Source organism: Bubalus kerabau, chromosome 1 (assembly GCF_029407905.1).
Source record: "Bubalus kerabau isolate K-KA32 ecotype Philippines breed swamp buffalo chromosome 1, PCC_UOA_SB_1v2, whole genome shotgun sequence".
In the NCBI taxonomy this organism is placed as follows: domain Eukaryota; kingdom Metazoa; phylum Chordata; class Mammalia; order Artiodactyla; family Bovidae; genus Bubalus; species Bubalus kerabau.
Genome location: NC_073624.1, coordinates 185,302,969 through 185,320,328, shown reverse-complemented (window position 1 = coordinate 185,320,328; position 17,360 = coordinate 185,302,969). Strand labels below are relative to the sequence as shown.

Sequence of the window (17,360 nt, the reverse complement as noted above, 5' to 3'; positions counted from 1 at the left end):
TCTCTAGCTCAGATTTTCCCTCCAGCATTTTGAGCCCTCTCCCACCTCTAACTCACAGGAGAAAGAGAGTCATTCAGGGGGGTTGACAAGAACTTTATTTACCGTTACAGGACACGGGATACTGGGCTTTGGAAGGGATGAAGAACCAGTGGGGGAAATATTTGACAGCGGTGTTAGCCCAGCCAGTTCTATGGCTGAACCCCTCCTTGTACAACTGGGCTTCGTCTATGAGACCCCCACTGTATCAAGCATGTTAAGGCCACTGCACATTGGCTCAGGGACCTTCCAGCGTGGCAAGATCCTCATGACAATCCAGGGCCAGACCAAGCAGGATTGAGAGTCTGGGGGCTCACCGAGGTCTGGCGTGTCCCCTGCCTGCCAGGCCTCTACCTTGCCACCTGGCCCAGAAGCTCCAAGGGTACCAGGAACGGGTTCAGGGGGCACACCCCAGCCGCTTGCCAAGAGGATATGGGCTGGCTGGAGCCAGCATTCTCAGGGGCCTGAGGGCTGGCCTGGCCAGTCTCCTCCTGACCCCTGGAACCTGCCCCGCTATCCTCAGTTCCCGACGCCAGGCCCCCACTGGCAAGGTCGCGCTGGGGGGCCGTCAGATGTCGGTACATACCCGACATGTGTTGAACCAGGGTGGCGCAGGGCAGACGGGACAACTCCTCAGGAAGCGCCATGAGCAGGTCAAGGACCACAGCGGACTCTGGTGAGGGATGGAAAGGGGATGAGTCGGGAGGGGGGTGCTGGCCACCAAAGAACCCACCCCCAGAGTGCCGGCCCCGCCCTCCTCACCAGCTGCGGAAAGCTCAGGGCCCTGGCCACCGCGGAAGACGGATGATAGGTACGTGTAGATCTTTTCGAAGTCCACAGAAAAGTCTCTCTCAGCAGACTGGCCAGCCAGGGACTCGGAGGATGCCTCAGGAGCAGGGCCTGGCGTCTTGGGAGCAGAGCCAGGAACCTCACGCCCTCTGGGGGCCTCGGGGACGGGGCTGGAAGCCTCAGGACCCAGGTCCTCCTGTCCTCCAGGGGTGCTGAGGAGCAGTGGCTTTCCACAAGCCTGCGTGGGCTTGGAGGGCACTGAGTGCAGGAGGCTGACGGGCTCCGTGGCAGCGATGGCGAGCACCTGGCAGGCAGAGAAAGATCAGGGAAGGAAGGGCATAAGTGTCCCCGTGGGTTGCTCCCCTGCCCAGCAGGAGACAACCTTCAAATCCTCCCTCCCACCCTGAGGAAGGCTGAGAGGGTGGACATGGAGGCTAGGGTGACCAGTAACAGGCCAGAATCACAGAGCTGGCAAAGGGAAGGGATCCAGGTCCAGCGTAGACTCATATATATGATCCTGTCCTCCGGGACACCCCCATTCTGCCTGGGGGGGATGGCTGTACCTGTGAGAAAGCCACAGTAAGCGCCTCCTCCAGTGGGCCTGTTATCTTCTCAGCCAGATCCATCCACACCTGGGTGGAACAAGCAGAAGATACTTAAGGATCAATCCTCAGGAGTCCCCCATACCCTACCCCTCCCTGGAGCTTCCCTGTCCAGATTATCCCCCGGAACTCCCACCTCATTCCCCAGGGGCCAGCCCTGGGGAACCTTGCCCCATCTCACCTCGATGGGAGCTGGGGTCTGTGTTTCCCAGCGCCTTGGTCCCTTTGGGCCACCTGGATGTATCCTCTGAATGGCCTCCCGGGCCACTCGGCCCTTGAGCTGCTGGAGAAAGTCCTGGATCTGCGAAGTAAGAAGAGGCCAAATGGACCTTCTAGAAGCCCAGGGCTAGGCAGTCCTGCCTGTTCCAGGGCTAGCCACTGCTCCCTAGCCTCCCACTGGCCAGGGGTTGAGGGTCATAGGGACTGTGCCCAGGGTTCTCGGGCCAAGGCCCTAGGCATGACCAGCTACCTGACAAAGATATAAGGCCCTGGACGGTTCTGGCTCCTCCCCGCAGCCACAGCCCACACCCATGGTTAAGTACTATCCTAGTCACCTACCCGCTTCTTCCACTCCGCTCTATTTCCCTGACTCTCACTTCCTGACTCTCATTTCAACTTCATTCATTCCCGTCCAGTCCCGCTGCGACCTGCCACCCATTCTGGGAAGTGAAGGAAAGTGTTCGTCGCTCAGTCGTTGCCGACTCTTAGCGACCCTATGGACTGCAGCCCTTAAGGCTCCTCTGTCCATGGAGTTCTCCGGGCAAGAATACTAGAGTGGGTAGCCATTCCCTTCTCCAGGGGATCTTCCCGACCCAGGGATCGAATCGGTATCGTCTGCATTGCAGGCAGATTTCTTCACCATTTGAGCCAACAGCGAAGACCCATTCTGGGGCCTTCTTTCAAACTCGGAGCTCGCCCCGCCCCTAAATTTTGCCTTCGCTCCGCCTCTCAGACTTCGGCGACACGGCCTCCTCCTCGCCCCGCCCCTCGACTCGCTCTGTCCCGCCCTCACCCCGCCCTCAGCTTCTCGCAGCCACACAAGGCCCAGCCTTGCACTAGTCCCGCCTTCTCCGGCGTTCTTCCGGTTTCTCAACCTCGGCCTTGTCCCCGCCTCACCCTCGACCGGCCCACTTCAAGGCCCCGCCCCCAAGCCTCACTTTCGTTCAGCCCACCCTCAGGCCCCGCCCCTATGCCAGCCCCGGACACATCCTAGCCCCGCCTCCAGCCTTGCTCCCATCTCGGGACTCTTACCTCCGTATTGCTTCGGCCCGGTAACTCTCGGGCCAGCTCGGCGGCGTCCAGCTCTGGTTGGCCTTGTCGCGCCTGCAGTAGTCGTAACAGCTGCCGCTTCTCGCTGGCTCTCCAGGCCGCGGGGCCAGTCACCTCCACCAGATAGCGCCTCGGGATCGCTCGCCGCCGCTGCGGTGGCTTCATGCCGGTGAGGCGGGTGAGGGCGTCGGCGTCGTTCCGGAGTGTTTCCTTGGTGGGCGGGGTTACGGCGGCCTCTGGGTCCAAAAGACCCCGCGCGGAAGCAGACTTGGATGGGGGCGTGGCTCTGCGTTTGCAGGCCGTAGGGAACTGCCTACCCCGAAAGCGATGGGGACTGGTATCTAACTGAAGCTAAGGCGAACGAGACCCCACCGCCCGCATTCTGTCTCATTCGTGAACTAGAGCCGAGACTTTAGATCTCATCCCTTCCCTCCATTCCAGGAATAAGTCGTGTGAAACTCCTGTTATGTGCTTTGTAGCCAAGAACCTCAGCTGTGGGTGGGGTCGGATAGCCCAGATTGGTGATTTAAGTGATGTGGCCTTGCCGAGCCTGTTTCCTCAGCCGTAAAATGGAGCTAAAACCCCGCCTTTGTCTATGCTCTGAGGAGGGTGAGGTCAGGCAGGAGGGATTTAAGGACCTTAAGGCAAGACGGAGAGGAGCTTGGAGCAGAGACTTGAGCTCGAGGTCTTAGCAAGGGCAGGGTCCGAGCGGTGGGAGTGGAGCGCGGAGAGACTTTGAGAAGGCCGGTGAGCTGGCAGGTTTGGAGGAGGAGACGAGGCTATTTAAGCTGGTGGGATTGGATGTTCCCTTTTGTTAGGGATAAAATGCCCGGGGGCGGTATCTGCACACGTGTATAAGGGCGTGTGAGCCCCGTCTCAAAGCCCCACCCCTCCAATCTGAACCTCTTCCGGCCCGGAATCCCCACCCCCGCTCCACGCGCACGCGCGGACTTCAGAAAGCCGCAGTCCAGACCAGAAGTTTATTTTGGGCCCAGGTGGGAGGGTGGGAGAAGCAAGGAGGGCGGGGCGCAGCGATCGTAGTCTCATCGAGTATCGTAGTCCCCCGAGGCGGGCCTGATACGAGGCCGTGGCTGGTTTGTCTTCGGACCTTGCTGGGGGCGCGTCATCTCTGGAAAGAGGCGACTCAGGCTGAGTGGGGAGAGGACACTAAGGCTGGTCACCCTCTTCTCAACCCATCGCCGGCCGCCCCATCAGTCTGCATGGCTGGGTGAGAGTGGATGCTAAGTCTGAAACCCGAAATCTCTTTGCCTAGTGCTTGTGTGAGGTGTTGAGAACCTTTCTTATGACACTAAACCCGCAGTCGGCTACGGGTCACCCACTACCTGAGTTCGAATCCCAGTTCCACTAAATTTTTGTGACCTTTGGCAAGTCCATTTCAGAGAGTGCCTCATTTTCCTTCTAATATGGAGATTATAGTAGAAAGTTGTTACAAGGATTAATATGCGTTAATCATTTGGAACTCCGCCTGGCAGAAAGAACGGGCTATGATCATTATCATCCCCTCCCTCCTCCATCTGTGCTAAACGGCCCCACGTTACACTCCCCCTCCTTCCTGCGCCCTAACACTTACCTGCCTCACTGGGGCCTCCTGGGCGGGGGGCTGCTGGGCGAGACTCTCGGGGGCTGACCGGGGAGTTGGGGCACTGGAGAAGAGAGGAAGCTGAGAAATAGGGGTTGCCGTGCGCAGGGCCGGAGCTAGGGCGACCCCTGGAGGCTGCTGCGGGCGTAGCGGAGGCCGGTCTAGGGATGTTCAGGGCTGAGCAGGCCGACGCGCTGGAATAGACTGGGGGCCAGGCGGAGATCCCGGAGGGTGGAGATTGGTACCTGAGTGCGCGCACACGAGGCTGAGGCCGGCGGCCACAGCGGCGCCCAGCACGAAAGCGGCCAACACTAGCGCTACCACCGGCGCGGGCTCCAGGGCCTCCGGGGCCGGCGCGGGAGACTCGGGGCGCACAGCTCTGCCGGGGAAGCCCTTGGGTAGCCCTGTGAGAAGTACAACGCTAAGACTGGGATCAGGCCTCAAATGTCCTCCCCACCCCTCTTCTGGACCCCAGAGATCCCCCCGCTCACTGGGGGGCAGCCGTGGCACGGTCACCACGATGGGCTGCGTCAGTGTGTGCAGGTGGGGGCTGTCAGCACCCAGACTCTCATCGCTGCCACTGCCGGCACCTGCGCACGCCTCATCCTGAGGCAGACACTGCAAGGAGAGGGGGCAGAAGAGACGGGAATGTCAGGGGCCGGACTCCACGGACTGGGCCGCAGACAGATCTAAGTGTCTAGCACTCTGTTGCAACCAGGGATCGCATCACTAGAACCCTGGAAATCTGGCCCCTTCGGACGTCTCTGCCCCCAACCCCAGCCTGAGACCCAGTACCTACTCCCAGTTTCGAGATACCACCGCCCCCAGGTCCAAAAGCGCCCAGATGCCCAAACCCTCAGGAGTTTGTCCCTCGGATGTCAGAGGCACTCGCCCGACCCCTGATGGGCCCGGGAGCCCTGCGCTCCTGCGCCCGCGCACCGGCCACAGTGGAGGCAGCGTCAAAGGCGCAGGCGTCCAGCGGGCTTGGCGGAGGCGGCGGCGGCGGCAGCGACTCAATTGGCAGTGCAGGAACTGCACAGAGGCGTTGAAGACAGGGCGCAGGCGGAAGCTGAAACGCGCAGGACCGGCGGCACCGAGGAGCGGCCGCGGTGGCGGGAAGGTGACCGAGGAGTCGGCGGAGCAGCCCCCGCGCAGCAGCGCCAGGGCGGGGCCCAGGGCCGGGCGCGAGGACGGTGTTACGGAGCAGCGGTGCAGGGCCAGGCCCCAGCGTGGGGAGGGACGGGCCAGGGCTGCCTGGGGGGCGGGGTCGCCGTCAGGATCGGCAGCCCCCACCGGCCCTCACCCGGCCTCCATGCGTCCCGCGTCTACCTGCACAAACACGCGGCTGTCCGCTGGGACCTCGAGCGGCCCCGCACGGCGCGGGAAGACGTCCTCCGCGTCCGACAGCTCCAGATTGAAAAGGGGTCGGCGCAGCCAGGGCCCGGGCGCCGCAGAGAACGGGGGCTCTGGCGGGGAGAAAGGGCAGCACAAGACAGGGAGGACGCGCTGTCTCTTGGTCCCCCCAGCCAACCTCCCCGCCTCCCCTGCCTTCCTTGGAAGACGGATGCAGTTGTGGAGGATTCACCTGCGCTCGGCTCTGTGCCTCATGCCCTCAGCCATAAAGCTGCCGTGATGTACCCCCTGGAGACCCCCAGGACGTTCCAGCCCAGCCCCTGAGCCTGGACGCAAAGCTGCACCTTCCTGGGGAGGCGCCCCTTTTCCCAGACCCCGTCTTCTCCACCTGCAGTGGGCAAAGGATCCCTGGCGGGGAAGGGGAGCTGAGGGGCGCCTGGCAGTGGATGGTCTGGTTGAGCGCAAAGGTCCTTCCCTACCCCCACCCACCCAGGACCAGGGACTGCTTTGGGGTCATAGCAGGGCCAGCCGTCTAAGGGGGACGATGCTGACCCCACCCTTTCCTTTCTACGAGTTGGGGAGAACAGCAAGGTGGTCTTCCTCCAGCCGTTTCTGCACCATGGAAGCCCAGCCTGGCCACCAGGGTCTGGGGCTTTTCCCCATGTCTGGTTCCTTACTTCTGGACTGAGGGCAACACCAGCAAAGGGAATAGGCACTGGGGAGCCCCTACTGGGGTGTGTGATCACCCTGCTACCCCCATCTGCCTTCAGGAGGCACTCAACTGTGTTCTCAAAGGATGTTGTCTAAACGTGCACCGTGCCTAAGATCATTTGTGCAGACCACGCCCCTCCCACAGCCCTTGGCCTCACCATGGCTGCTGGGGACTTTGAAGTTGGGGATCCAAGACAACCTGGAATGGAGGGTGGGGGAGACCCCACCTTCCACCCACCCACTCCCATTCCCCCAGGCAGGGTAGATGAGAGGCTGCATTGAGATAAGGCAGCACAGGAATGGGGGTGTGCTGGGCCATGTCCCCTTGCCTGTACATACCAGCTGGCTCGCTGGGCAAAGTGGTGGTCCCCGGGAGCAGGGCCAGGAGCAGGAGCACAGTGCCCAGCATGCTGGCCTGGCTGAGGTGACAGCGTACAGGGCTGGTGGCAGAGGCACCAGCCAGGCAGCACCCACACCCAGGAGGTGGGCAGGCGGCCCTGTCCTTGGCTGGGTGGCCACTTCCGGAGGCAAGGAGCGGGGGCGGCAGACTGTTGGGTCGACATCAGAGCTGGCGCCCAAGGCCTGCCAGGGATTAAGGGCTCTCCCACCGGACCTGTGGCTATCAGATTAGGGGGAGGTCCCACACACTGGCCATTAAATATGCGGCAAGTCACTACAAACTACCCCTCCGGTCCCCAGCCCTGCCTCCCCTCACTACATGGGCCTCTTCCACTTAGATGGCCCCCAGCCCCCCACTTCCAAGGTCAGGCCTCAGGACCCCTTCCCCTTTTCCCATCTTGCTGCCAGGCTCAGGACACACACCACAGACTCAGTGGAAGAAAAGGGAGGGGTTTTATTCTCAAGCGTCTAAGGATTTACAAACGAGGGCATTTTGTTTTAAAAAGGGATGGGGCAATACTGGCGGCCTGAGAAGGGGTGGTGGGCCGATGGGCTAGGCCAGGCCGCCCCAGGCCCCTGGCTGCCCACTCTGCCCTCTGCCTGGTTGAGAGGGGGTGGCTGGTGGCTGGTGACTGGGGGGCGGGGGAAGAGAGACATGGGAGAGGGAGGAGGGAAGGAGAGGCTCCCATTTAACACTGAAGGGGAGGGGGGGACACGGGTGGACACTCACACACAAAACAGAAAATAAAGTTAAATAAAAGTTAAACCCAGGCAGCTGGCCTCAGGCCTGTGCGGGCCTTGGGGCTGGCCACGCAACCTTCCTGGCTACCCAGAAAGGCCCCTGGCAAGGGAGGGCGGAGGCCATGCCTACTGGCCCCACACCCTACCCCTATCCCCTCACAAAGGGGACTGGAGCAAGAAAAGGTGGCCACCCCCTGGGGCGGGGGACAAAGATGACTTTGAGTACTTTTTAAACATGCGGCGTTTTGGACTATCCTAGTAGTAACTAGATTCGGTGAGATAAATGGAGGTACAGTGATGCCTAGTCTAGATTGCTTCAGCTACATCCAGCGAGGTTCCTCACCTTTGGTGTTGGTTGATTTTTGTGGTTTTTCTGGGGTTTTGTTTTTTCCTTTTTTTTTTTTTTCCTGTTAACGTTATTTTGTTCTACTGTCCACTTGATTCGCATGCATCGCCAACAACAAGGAAACACAGTCCCTCCTGCTCTGGCTGCTTGCTGCCCAGGGCCCCATGGACGCCAGGGCCTCAGGGTGGGCTGGGGACTGGCCAGCTCCGGGTGAGTCGAGGGGCACTCGTGGGCCACTACGAGGGCGTGACTGCCTGCACACGCCCAGCCCTTGGCCTGCTCCCACCTCTGTCCCTGTCAACACATCCTCAAACCCCCGCATCCAATCCGTGCACCCTCATCCCTGCCTCCCGGGGCCCCATGGACCCCCTCCTGTCACCCGTTCCCTCCACCACCTCCCTGCCACACCAGCGCCGGCTGCCTTCCACCACGCCCCGCGCCTACTGTCCCTGAAGGCCACCCTGTGTGGCCACGGCCCCTTGGGCTTCCTCCATACCCCCTGAGGTCCTCCGCTCACCCCTGCAAGCTTGGCCAGTCTCCAGCCCTGAGGGAGGAGCAACCCCCTACCCCCAGAGCCCACCTTTGGGACTAGTCTCTCCCGGGTGGTAGCTTGAGCCCCCACGGCTCAGCCCCCAGCCCAGCCCCCCAGTACCCATAGGCGGTTCGGGGGGCTGCCGCCACAAGCAGCTAAACACGACTTTGGTAAAAGTTTCTGAAGGTACCAACAAAGCCCATGAGAACAAGCTCTTCTTCTCCCCCCACCCCCAAACACCCCACCAAGTACAATAAAATACAATAAACTCCAAAAAGGACCCCCTGAGATCAAAGAGAGAGAGAGAGAGACCAGCCCGGGTCTGGCTGCAGTCACAATGTCCAGCCCGCCTGCCGGGAGAAAGGCGCCCGCCAACTGGCTCATCACTGGCCAGAGACCTAAGTGGACCCAGGGGTCCCACCGGGGGTGGCAGGGCCTGGGCCAGGAGAGAGGCAGAGGCGGGGAGACGGGGAAAGCCAGAGAGGTAGAGAGGGAAGTGGCAGAGAGGGAGATGGAGCCAGGGTGCGTGTGTGCATGGAGGGGGCGGTGGGGACAGCGCGGTATGGGAGGGTGCAGGGAATGGCGGCTCTCTCCCGACCCCTGGGGGCCGCCCCAGCCCAGAGGTTACAACTGAATAAATAGCGAGACTGCTCGCGGCCTGCTGTCTTCCGTTCACAGTGTCTGTCGGGGGGGGACGTGTACGGCCGGCTGATCCCAGGACGGGAAAGGGCTGGGGCCTGGTAGGCCCATCTGTCCACGGCTGGTGGGCAGGGAGTCGGGGGTGGGTCGGCGCCCCCTACTATCTGTCCTCAGCCCTCGTCGGCCATCCGGGTCCCAGGGCTCCCCTGGTGGGCAGCTGGGGGACTGTGCAGGGAAGGGGGGGCCTGAGGCCACGTCCCCCAGCGGGCCGGCCGCCACCGTGCGGCTACCTGAAGAAGGGCAGGTGGTGCTGGCTCAGGACCCCGCTTGTCCTCGGTGACTCGGTCTTCGCCATGACATCCTTGAACCAGGACGCCACATCCACTTCCAGCGTCTCGTAGCGCTTGATGAAGCTGTGTTCCTGGGGGCCCAAGGGGGTGGGGCTCAGGACCAGGGTGTCTCTTCCCTGGCCACCTGGCCTCCAGTGGGGCAGGGGTTTTCGGATGGGGGCTGGGAGGGGTCCTGGGTACTCACAAGTAGCTTATTATACTTTGGTCTCTTCCTGTGATCTTTAGTAAGGCTAAAGAGAGAGAGAGAAAGGAGAGAAATGAGAGCCGGAAAGGGGCCTGGCTGCCCGCTCCACTGAGTCAGGGCTGCTGGATCTGCAGGCCAGAGCCCATTTCCTGGCTCCCCCAAGCCTTGTGCTGACAGAGAGGCCAGGGTTGGCACTCAGGCTCCTTATCTCTGACAAAAGCCTGACACACACCGTGAGACGCCCATCGGAGAAGTAGGTAGGTGGGGGGATAGGTAGATGGGTGGGCTTCCCACCCACCCCCACCCCCACCCAATTCCCCACCCCTCCACCCTCCCCCCGAAAAGCTCCTGTGTGGACACCCTGCTCAATGGTGTGGGACCCTCTGAGCTCTCAGCCCTGGGACACCTGTGCTCATTCACAGTTCCCTGGTGAAGGCCAAGGACCACCCTGCCAAATACCCCAGGGCTAGGGGTTCCCTGTGACTGAGTCTGGATGCAACTCTTAGCCCCTAGGGCTTGGGCTCTGGCTCCAGTCTGCAGCCTCCCACCCCCATCCCAGGGGGCCCTTCGCCCCACCCCAGTGGCCTAAGCTCAGGGTCACGTCTGACCTCGCCCTGCCTTCCAGACTGGAGGGCAGGGCTGGGGGTGCTCACCAGTCTTTGACGAAGGACTGGAAGTCCCCCGAGAAGCCCATGTGTCCGGGCAGGAGCGGGGGCTCCTCTTGGAGGACTTTGGTGAGGACCTCAAAGTCTGTCTTGCAGTTCTTGTAGGGGAACTGTCCTGTCGCCAGCTCCACCTGGGAGAGAAACGAGCAGGGCTGGGCCGGCCAGGGAGGACAGGGCCCTGCCCTTTCTGCTGCCACTGCCTGCCTCCGGGCCCCGAGAAAACCCAGCCTCCAAAAGCCGGGGCCCCAACTCACCAAGGAGATGCCCAGGCTCCACACATCGGCCCGGATGTCGTAGTCGGGCTTGGTGGGATCCGGGGGGTCGATGCGCTCAGGCTGCCAGTTGAGAGGTGGGAGAGGGTGATGGATGAGCCCTGGGGCCGGGGTGGGTGCACCACCCCTCCCACCGGCACCCCTGGGCCCCCTACTTACTGCCATGTAGGCAGCACAGCCCGCACTCCGCGTTTTGGCTTTGGAGTCGACCAGGCGGCCGCTGATGCCGAAGTCACAGAGCTTGATCTGGCCCCGCTCGTCCAGCAGGATGTTGGAGGGCTTGACGTCACGGTGGATCACGCCGTGCTTCTCCTTCAGGTAGTAGAGCGCCTTCACAATCTGCAGTGTGGGCAGCGGAGGACACCGATCGGTGACGTGGAGGCCGAGGCTGGGGGGCACCTGCCTGCCCACCTGCGCCCTCCAGGCCACTCACCGCCACCGTCATCTTGCCCAGGATCCGCTCGGGGATGGGGCCCTGCATCCGCTTCTTGAGCTTCTCCGCGCACGTGCCCATGAGCTCCATGGCGATGAAGACGTCCGTCTGCAGGGACAGCAGTGGCTGTACCCCTCTGCCCACCCGAGAGGCTCAGGGCCCGGGGGAGGAGATGGGGGGGTTGGGGGAAGCCCTCGTCTCACGTTGGTGATGAAAGTCCCGAAGCACTGCACAATGTAGGGGCAGTCGTGGCTCTTGAGCACCACGTCCAAATCCATGAGGATCCTCTTGTTCTCCTCCTTATTCCCCGAGCGCCGCATTTGCTGCACGGGACAGCCGAGGGCTCAGCGCTGAGCCTGGGGCGCAGGGCCGCCATGGGACATGGAGGGGGTTGCGCTCCCATGGGCAGGGCGGGGTGGGCTCACCTTGACAGCGATGACGTGCCCCGTCTTCCGGAAGCGCATCTTCCACACCTGGCCGCAAGTGCCGCTGCCCATCTCCCCCAGGTTCTCCAGGTCGTTGATCTCTGCCTGGTAGCGCTGGCAAAGAGAGTCAGGGCTGGGGATCCAGCGGGCCTCTGACCTCACCCCCGGCCCACATCTCCCAGCTGTGTCCTGCCCGCCCTCCCTGGGGCCGCCAAGGGAAGTGCGTTAGGTTACCTGGCCCCCGATGGTCAGGTAGCCCGTCTGTTTCATGATCTCCTGCAGCTTCTGGTCAATCTCGATGCTGAAAGGAGAGGGAGTGGGTGCCGGTGGAAGGGGGTCCTGACCAACGTGAGGTGACCCCAGTCCCCAACACGCAGGGGGTTCCACAGAGCTCACCAGCACCACCCTGAGGCTGGCCCTGCGCCCCCTGACCTCCCGACCATCCCCCAGGTGGCTCACCTCTCCATGCTGCGGGGTGTGAACAAGGTTGAAGGCAGCCCCAGCATGTGGCGGGGCCGGGCGGGGGGCGTGGGGTGCTGCGGGGAGCTCTCGGAGGACGGTGAGCGGCTGCCCCCATCGTTGGCCAGTGGGAGCTGCAGGGCTGGGGGGTGGTGAGAACCAGGGGTGGGGAGGGGGTTAGCTCCCGGCTGGCCCCAGCTGCAGGCCCTGGCGCCCCCATCCTTCCCTCCCCGGTATCCCTCAGGTGGGCCGGCACAGCCCCCAGCCCTGGCGGACAGGGAGTGCCCCGCTCCTAGACCACTCTTGGGGTGCTTTCTCCCAGCCCCCCTGACTGGGAAGGGCTTGCAGTGGGCTGGTGGGGGAAGGGTGGTCCCCAGAGGCTGAGGGTTCACCCAAGTATTCCCTGAGAGAGGAAGGAGGCCCTGACGCTGCTAGTGGATCTCAGGCAGGTAGGCTGCCCCTACCCTGGGGCCCCTTCCTCCCCACTCTACCCAGGAAGAGGCTCAGGGCCACCACCCCCACAAAGTGGCAACGCTGAACTGGGGAGAGAGTGGGTGAGGGACCCAGGCTTCTGGCTGCCTCGCCTGTTCTGTTTCAGGGTCAGGGAGGGCTGCCCTCTGGCCAGCAGACTCTGTGAGCCTCCGACCTGGCCTGCAGAGGTGGGGCCAATGCAGCCAGGGCAGGAGCCCAGGCTGGACCTGTGTCCTTCAGGTGAAGGGAGCCAGGTGACCCAGCCCCTCCAGGGGCCGGCAGGGCTCCAGGGACAGGGGCCAGGCCAGGTGGGGAGGTTGGTTCTTTCCAGAAGCCTGCATGCGGACAGCTTGGGCATGCTACAGGCAGGCAGGCAGGCAGCGGGCAGGCAGCGGGCACCCCAGGACGGGCAGGCGGCGTTAGGGGACGGGGGGGGTGGGAGACAGACAGATGGGAGCTGAGACTTGGGGCCCAGCTGCCCAGAAGAGGCGCTGCAGAGACAGGCCGGAGAGGGGCTAGGGACAGGAGAGCAGGCCCCTGATGGACAGAAGCCTCCTGGCCAGGCAGGCCACAGGGTGGGAGCAGAGGCCAGAGTGGCCCTGGAAAAGATGGACGGCCCTCCAGAGAACCCGGGAACCTCAGAGACCCCGGCACTTGGCCTCCAGAAGGGAGCCCCTGGCTGGGGAGGCCGAAGGCTACAAGCAGCCCCCAGGTCCACCTCCCCTTGGAGAGAGGGCTGGGAGCTGGGCGGGGGGCGGAGCTTCTCCCCTGCAAGTTCTCCAGGCGCCTGGTAGCATGGGCCCAGTGGCCAATGGGTACAGACAGATGCAGTGTGGCTCTTAGCACCCAGGCACTTTTTGTGCCCTGCTGGCCTACGATCTTGGTCATAGCCAAAGCGAGGAGCAGACCTATGAGGCTGGCCTTCCAGTCCCAGGAGGGCATGGCGAGAGTGATGAAAGAGCTCCGGGAGCCCGAGGACGTGGCTGAGCCCAGTCCCCTCCACTGGCCCAGAGGCCTCTCCTCCGGTGCCCTCCCTGCTCTACCATGGTCAGAAGTCTGGTCCTAAACCCTCCCTCTCTGGCTGGACACCCTCCAGGGCTCCCAAAGACCCTCAAGCTCTTGGACCCTGGATCCCTGGCAGGCTCCCTGGGTGAGGACCACATCCCTCCCCTCCCCAGGCCTCTCTGTGCCCTGTCGCCCCCACCCCCCACCCCTCACACAGTCCACCGGGCCCTCTGAAGGCTCCCCCAGAGCCCGGGGCCAAGGCAGCTTGTGGGGGGAGAGAGGCTTCCAGCCGGTCCCACAAACTGAAGCACGGCAGGTGTTTAAGAGGGGCCGGTGCAGGATGGCTAAGGGGGGTAAGGCCGGGGGAGATATACAAAGGCCCTGAGAACAGAGATCACACAGGTGGTGCCGGGCCCACGGCAGGTCAGGAAGGCCAAATGAGAGCAAGAGACTGAAGGGGAGAGGGAAAAGAGGAGGATGAATGAGCAAGGATGAGGGAAGACACAGGGCGGTGGGGTGGAGCATGCAGCCTGCCAGGCTGTCAGTGAGCACACACACGTACACACACAGAGCATGGCACAAACCCACAAGCACGTGCAGACAACACGCCACGGGACCCCCAATAGAGCCAACTCTCCCTCATGTTCTTACACACACACACACACACGCCACAGGGCCCCCAACAGAGCCAACTCTCCCTCATGTTCTTCCACACACACACACACACACACACACACACACACATACACACACACACACACTTCCCAACCCAGTCCTATTCCACACACAAGGATCAATGAGGCCAGCCCGCCCCCACCCCCCACCTTCCCCACAGGCACATCTGGCTGCCTCTTGGGCCCTGGGGGGCTGTTTCCTCTACTTCCACTCCTGTACTCCTCCACCTCCCAGGAGACTTTGCTCAAATGCCACCTTCTCCCCAGGCTTCCCAACCATCGCGACCCCCCCCACCCCCCAACCCTGCAGAATCCATGACCCTGCTCCACTGGGCCTTTCCTCCAAGGCACGGGGCCTCTTCCACTTCTTCCTGCCCAGAGGACCCCCCCAGCCCCCAGGGCCTCCCATCCCCAGGGGAGCACCAGCCCCTGGAACAGATAGGTTCAGTCCAGGCCTAGCACTGCTCAGCACAGGGTGGGGGGTGACATGGGTCCACTGAGCTGATGAAGTGGATCAGCAGGTAGGGAGCCCAACCTTCCCTCCCTCCACTCACATACATGCACATGCACACGCGCGCGCACACACACACACACACACACACATACACACACACGCCTGCAGGCACACGCACGGACACTCGGGACCCCCTCAGCAGGCGACAGACTCCTGGCGGGTGAGGGAGTCTGTTTCCTCCTGTGGGGAGTCCAAACCTGAGCCCGAGAGGAACAGAGGAGCGGGAGGTGACAGGATACAGAGGAATTGGCCGGGTGGGCCAGACATTGACCATGTGGTTGGAGAGAGTGAGGGTGGGATGGGGGATGCACACGCACACACGGAGCATGAGGGGGGTGGGGAGGAGGGATGGCATTCTGCGGCTGGGGCAGCGGTTAGGTCAATGGTGCAGAGATCCAAGCAGCGATGATAAAAAGGCTGGTACCTGCTCGTTGGGACGGGGCAGGAGCAGGGCTTAGAGTGATCACAATAACTGGATGGGGAAAAGGAAGAAAAAAAAAAAAAGAAAAACAACACCACGATAAATCACAACAGAAACAACTGATTTGTCCAAAAGAAAGGAAAATCAAATCATAACAAGGAGGAAGGGGGAGGCACGCGGCACCAAACTGCAGAGAACAACAGAGATGGGAGGGCTGAGAGGATGGGATGGAGCTGACAGACACAGGCGCCAGGAGGGGGCTCCCTGGGGCATGTTCTCCGTGGGCCTCCCTGTGCCTCCTGCCCATCTGGGACAGCCACCCCACCAGGCATCCCAGGCCCTGCCCAGGCCTGTCTCATCCACGCTGGGGCTGGAGGGGGAGCAGCACTGAAGAGCCTGGTGGGGACCCTCCAGTCCTGGCTGGGCTTCCTACCCCAGGCAGAGTCTAACACAGCACTGCTGCCTCAGGCTTCTTCCTGGGACCCTAGAGACCCCTCCCCACTCCAGTCAGGAACCCACACGGACCAAGGGCAGAAAAGGGAGGGTGGGGAGTGGACCGTACACGAGAATGGCGGGTGGCGAGGGAGAGGTGGGAGTACCCAGATGAGGAGATATCTTCCCCACCTCTCAAGATGACCGGACAGGGAGCTACATAAGCCACAAGACTCATATCGGAGAGGTTAACAAGAAGGGGAATTTGCTGGGTCAAGAGGGACACAGAAAGCACGTGTGGGAGGGGACTTCCCTGGTGGTCCAGTGGTTTATATATTCTGCACTTCCAATGCAGGCAGGGGGCACGGGTTCCATCCCTGGTTGTGGAACTAAGATCCTGGATACCACAGGAAGTGGCCAAAAAGTTATGTAAAGAAAAGAAAGCATGTGTGGGGAATGCTCTTCATCAGGTCAGTAGGAAGGGGGAAAATCTGACTCCCTGTGAGCTTCGAGGATATGGGGAAGGGTTCCGTAGGACGTTATGAGCAGACCAGATGTTGCATGGTGATCCCGGGCCAGGTGCGGGTGTTGAGGGGCAGCTCTTGACGCCAGAGGTCAGGATTCCGGAGAGACAGGCACTGAGATCATGGGATCACAAAGTAGCGGTACGTGTACAGCCTGGGATGCCCAGGTAGCCTCAGACTGGTGTCCCTGGGCTGTGTGTGGAAGGGGGAGTCACTTGATTCAAGGTGACAACGTTGCCACGCTTGGAAGCTGCGTATTTATTTCTGGAGAATCCAGAAAGATGGTGGCAGTGAAACTAGTCCGAGGAGTATGAGGAGGGAGCCTGGCTTAGGTGGGTAAAAAGGTAGGTAGGAGGGAGCCTGCTGAACTAGTGACAAGATCCCAAAGCGGGAGAAGGGAGCACTAGACACAACCACAGGGGCAGTTATATATGGTCCAGCGACGGCAGGTGTCCCCAGGTCAGCTGCGCTTGTGTCATCTGCTGAACCCGGCTGACCAGGACCCAGGTGGCGGGGGAGGGGACCTCTTGACAGTCTCTGAGATGGCGACAGTGGAATCAGTTGGTGAAAAGGGATGTGTACACGTATACGGAGGAGCTGGATGTGGTCACGGTTGCATGGAGTAGGCGCACCAAGGCTTAGAGCAGGTGACAGAGGCTCCGAGGTTCCCGGTGATTGGGGGCGGGTCATCAGATGGAGGGCCTCGCCCTGGAGCCGGTAACTAGGTTCCCAGGCCCCATTAGGGGGAGCCCCGAGGCAGGGTGAGGACTGACGGGGAGCTCACGGGCCCCACGCCCCCCGGGTCACCGTGACCCTCTCCCCGCGGGCCGACAGCGGGGAGCCGGGCGGATAGGAGGAGGAGCAAGAGCGCCCCGGAAGCGGGGGCGGGGCCTGGCGGCGGGGGCGGGGCCTCCCGCGGCGCGCGCCCCGCCCCGCCCGCCCCCTCCCCCACGCCGCCGTGCTTACTGGGCCTGGGCCGCTGGGGGCTGATATCCAGGTTGAGGTCGATCCTCCGCCGGGCCTCGCGGTTCTCCTGCTTTAGCTTTGCTTCCAGGCGGGACAGCTTCTGCTCCAGGGAGGACGCCGCCATCTTCCCCGCCGCCGCCGCCGCCGCGCACCGCCCGGCCGCCCGTCAGTCCGGCAGACAAACACCGCACTGCGCCTGCGCTTGGATGACCCCGCCGAGCCGCCGTCTCGCTCTGCAAGGCGCATGCCCGGGGCGCGCACCCGCCCTTCCCGCGTGCGAACCTCCGCGCGTGCGTGCTTCATCCCAGGCGGAGGGATGACGCCTCCTAGAGCTCGCGAGTAGCAGCGTACACATCCTCCCAGTGTGACGCGCATGTGCAAATCCCCGAGAGCTCCGGCAGGAGGCGCTGTTTGAAAACCCACTCACCATTCCGTTAAGAGCGGTGGGCGGAGAAAGCAGTACGCAGGCGTACAGAAGGTGAGACCGGAGCACTCGCGTGCCGTCTGCTGCGCATGCGCACTCCTGGCCTCTCGCCTTTTTTTTTTTT

The 17,360-nt window shown here is 62.5% G+C and overlaps 3 protein-coding genes across 4 annotated transcripts; all 3 read right to left on the bottom strand.

The window, feature by feature from the left end:
* Positions 1–72: 72 nt before the first annotated feature.
* Positions 73–3,091, bottom strand: SNAPC2 (small nuclear RNA activating complex polypeptide 2). The gene is made up of 5 exons (XM_055545710.1): positions 2,679–3,091; positions 1,609–1,728; positions 1,389–1,457; positions 799–1,129; positions 73–709 (listed from the first exon to the last, which is right to left on the bottom strand). The coding sequence occupies exons 1-5, from the start codon at positions 2,859–2,861 to the stop codon at positions 387–389; spliced, it is 1,026 nt and encodes a 341-aa protein (XP_055401685.1). The 5' UTR covers positions 2,862–3,091; the 3' UTR covers positions 73–386.
* A 671-nt stretch (positions 3,092–3,762) lies between these two features.
* TGFBR3L (transforming growth factor beta receptor 3 like) lies at positions 3,763–7,119 on the bottom strand. Its single transcript, XM_055545711.1, has 8 exons — positions 6,700–7,119; positions 5,626–5,762; positions 5,236–5,550; positions 5,033–5,041; positions 4,788–4,914; positions 4,542–4,700; positions 4,288–4,360; positions 3,763–3,825 (listed from the first exon to the last, which is right to left on the bottom strand). Exons 1-7 carry the CDS (start codon positions 6,767–6,769, stop codon positions 4,293–4,295), a joined length of 885 nt encoding a protein of 294 aa, XP_055401686.1. The 5' UTR covers positions 6,770–7,119; the 3' UTR covers positions 3,763–3,825; positions 4,288–4,292.
* Positions 7,120–7,199: 80 nt separating this feature from the next.
* Positions 7,200–17,031, bottom strand: MAP2K7 (mitogen-activated protein kinase kinase 7). 2 transcript variants are annotated; one of them, XM_055545695.1, is made up of 12 exons: positions 16,813–17,031; positions 14,894–14,941; positions 11,806–11,947; positions 11,581–11,647; positions 11,347–11,460; positions 11,125–11,244; positions 10,922–11,029; positions 10,648–10,827; positions 10,471–10,551; positions 10,205–10,347; positions 9,552–9,597; positions 7,200–9,438 (listed from the first exon to the last, which is right to left on the bottom strand). In XM_055545695.1, exons 1-12 carry the CDS (start codon positions 16,934–16,936, stop codon positions 9,304–9,306), a joined length of 1,308 nt encoding a protein of 435 aa, XP_055401670.1. In that variant the 5' UTR covers positions 16,937–17,031; the 3' UTR covers positions 7,200–9,303. The 2 variants fall into 2 exon arrangements, with proteins under 2 accessions (XP_055401670.1, XP_055401679.1); XM_055545704.1 differs by lacking the exon at positions 14,894–14,941.
* Between the last annotated feature and the right edge of the window lie 329 nt (positions 17,032–17,360).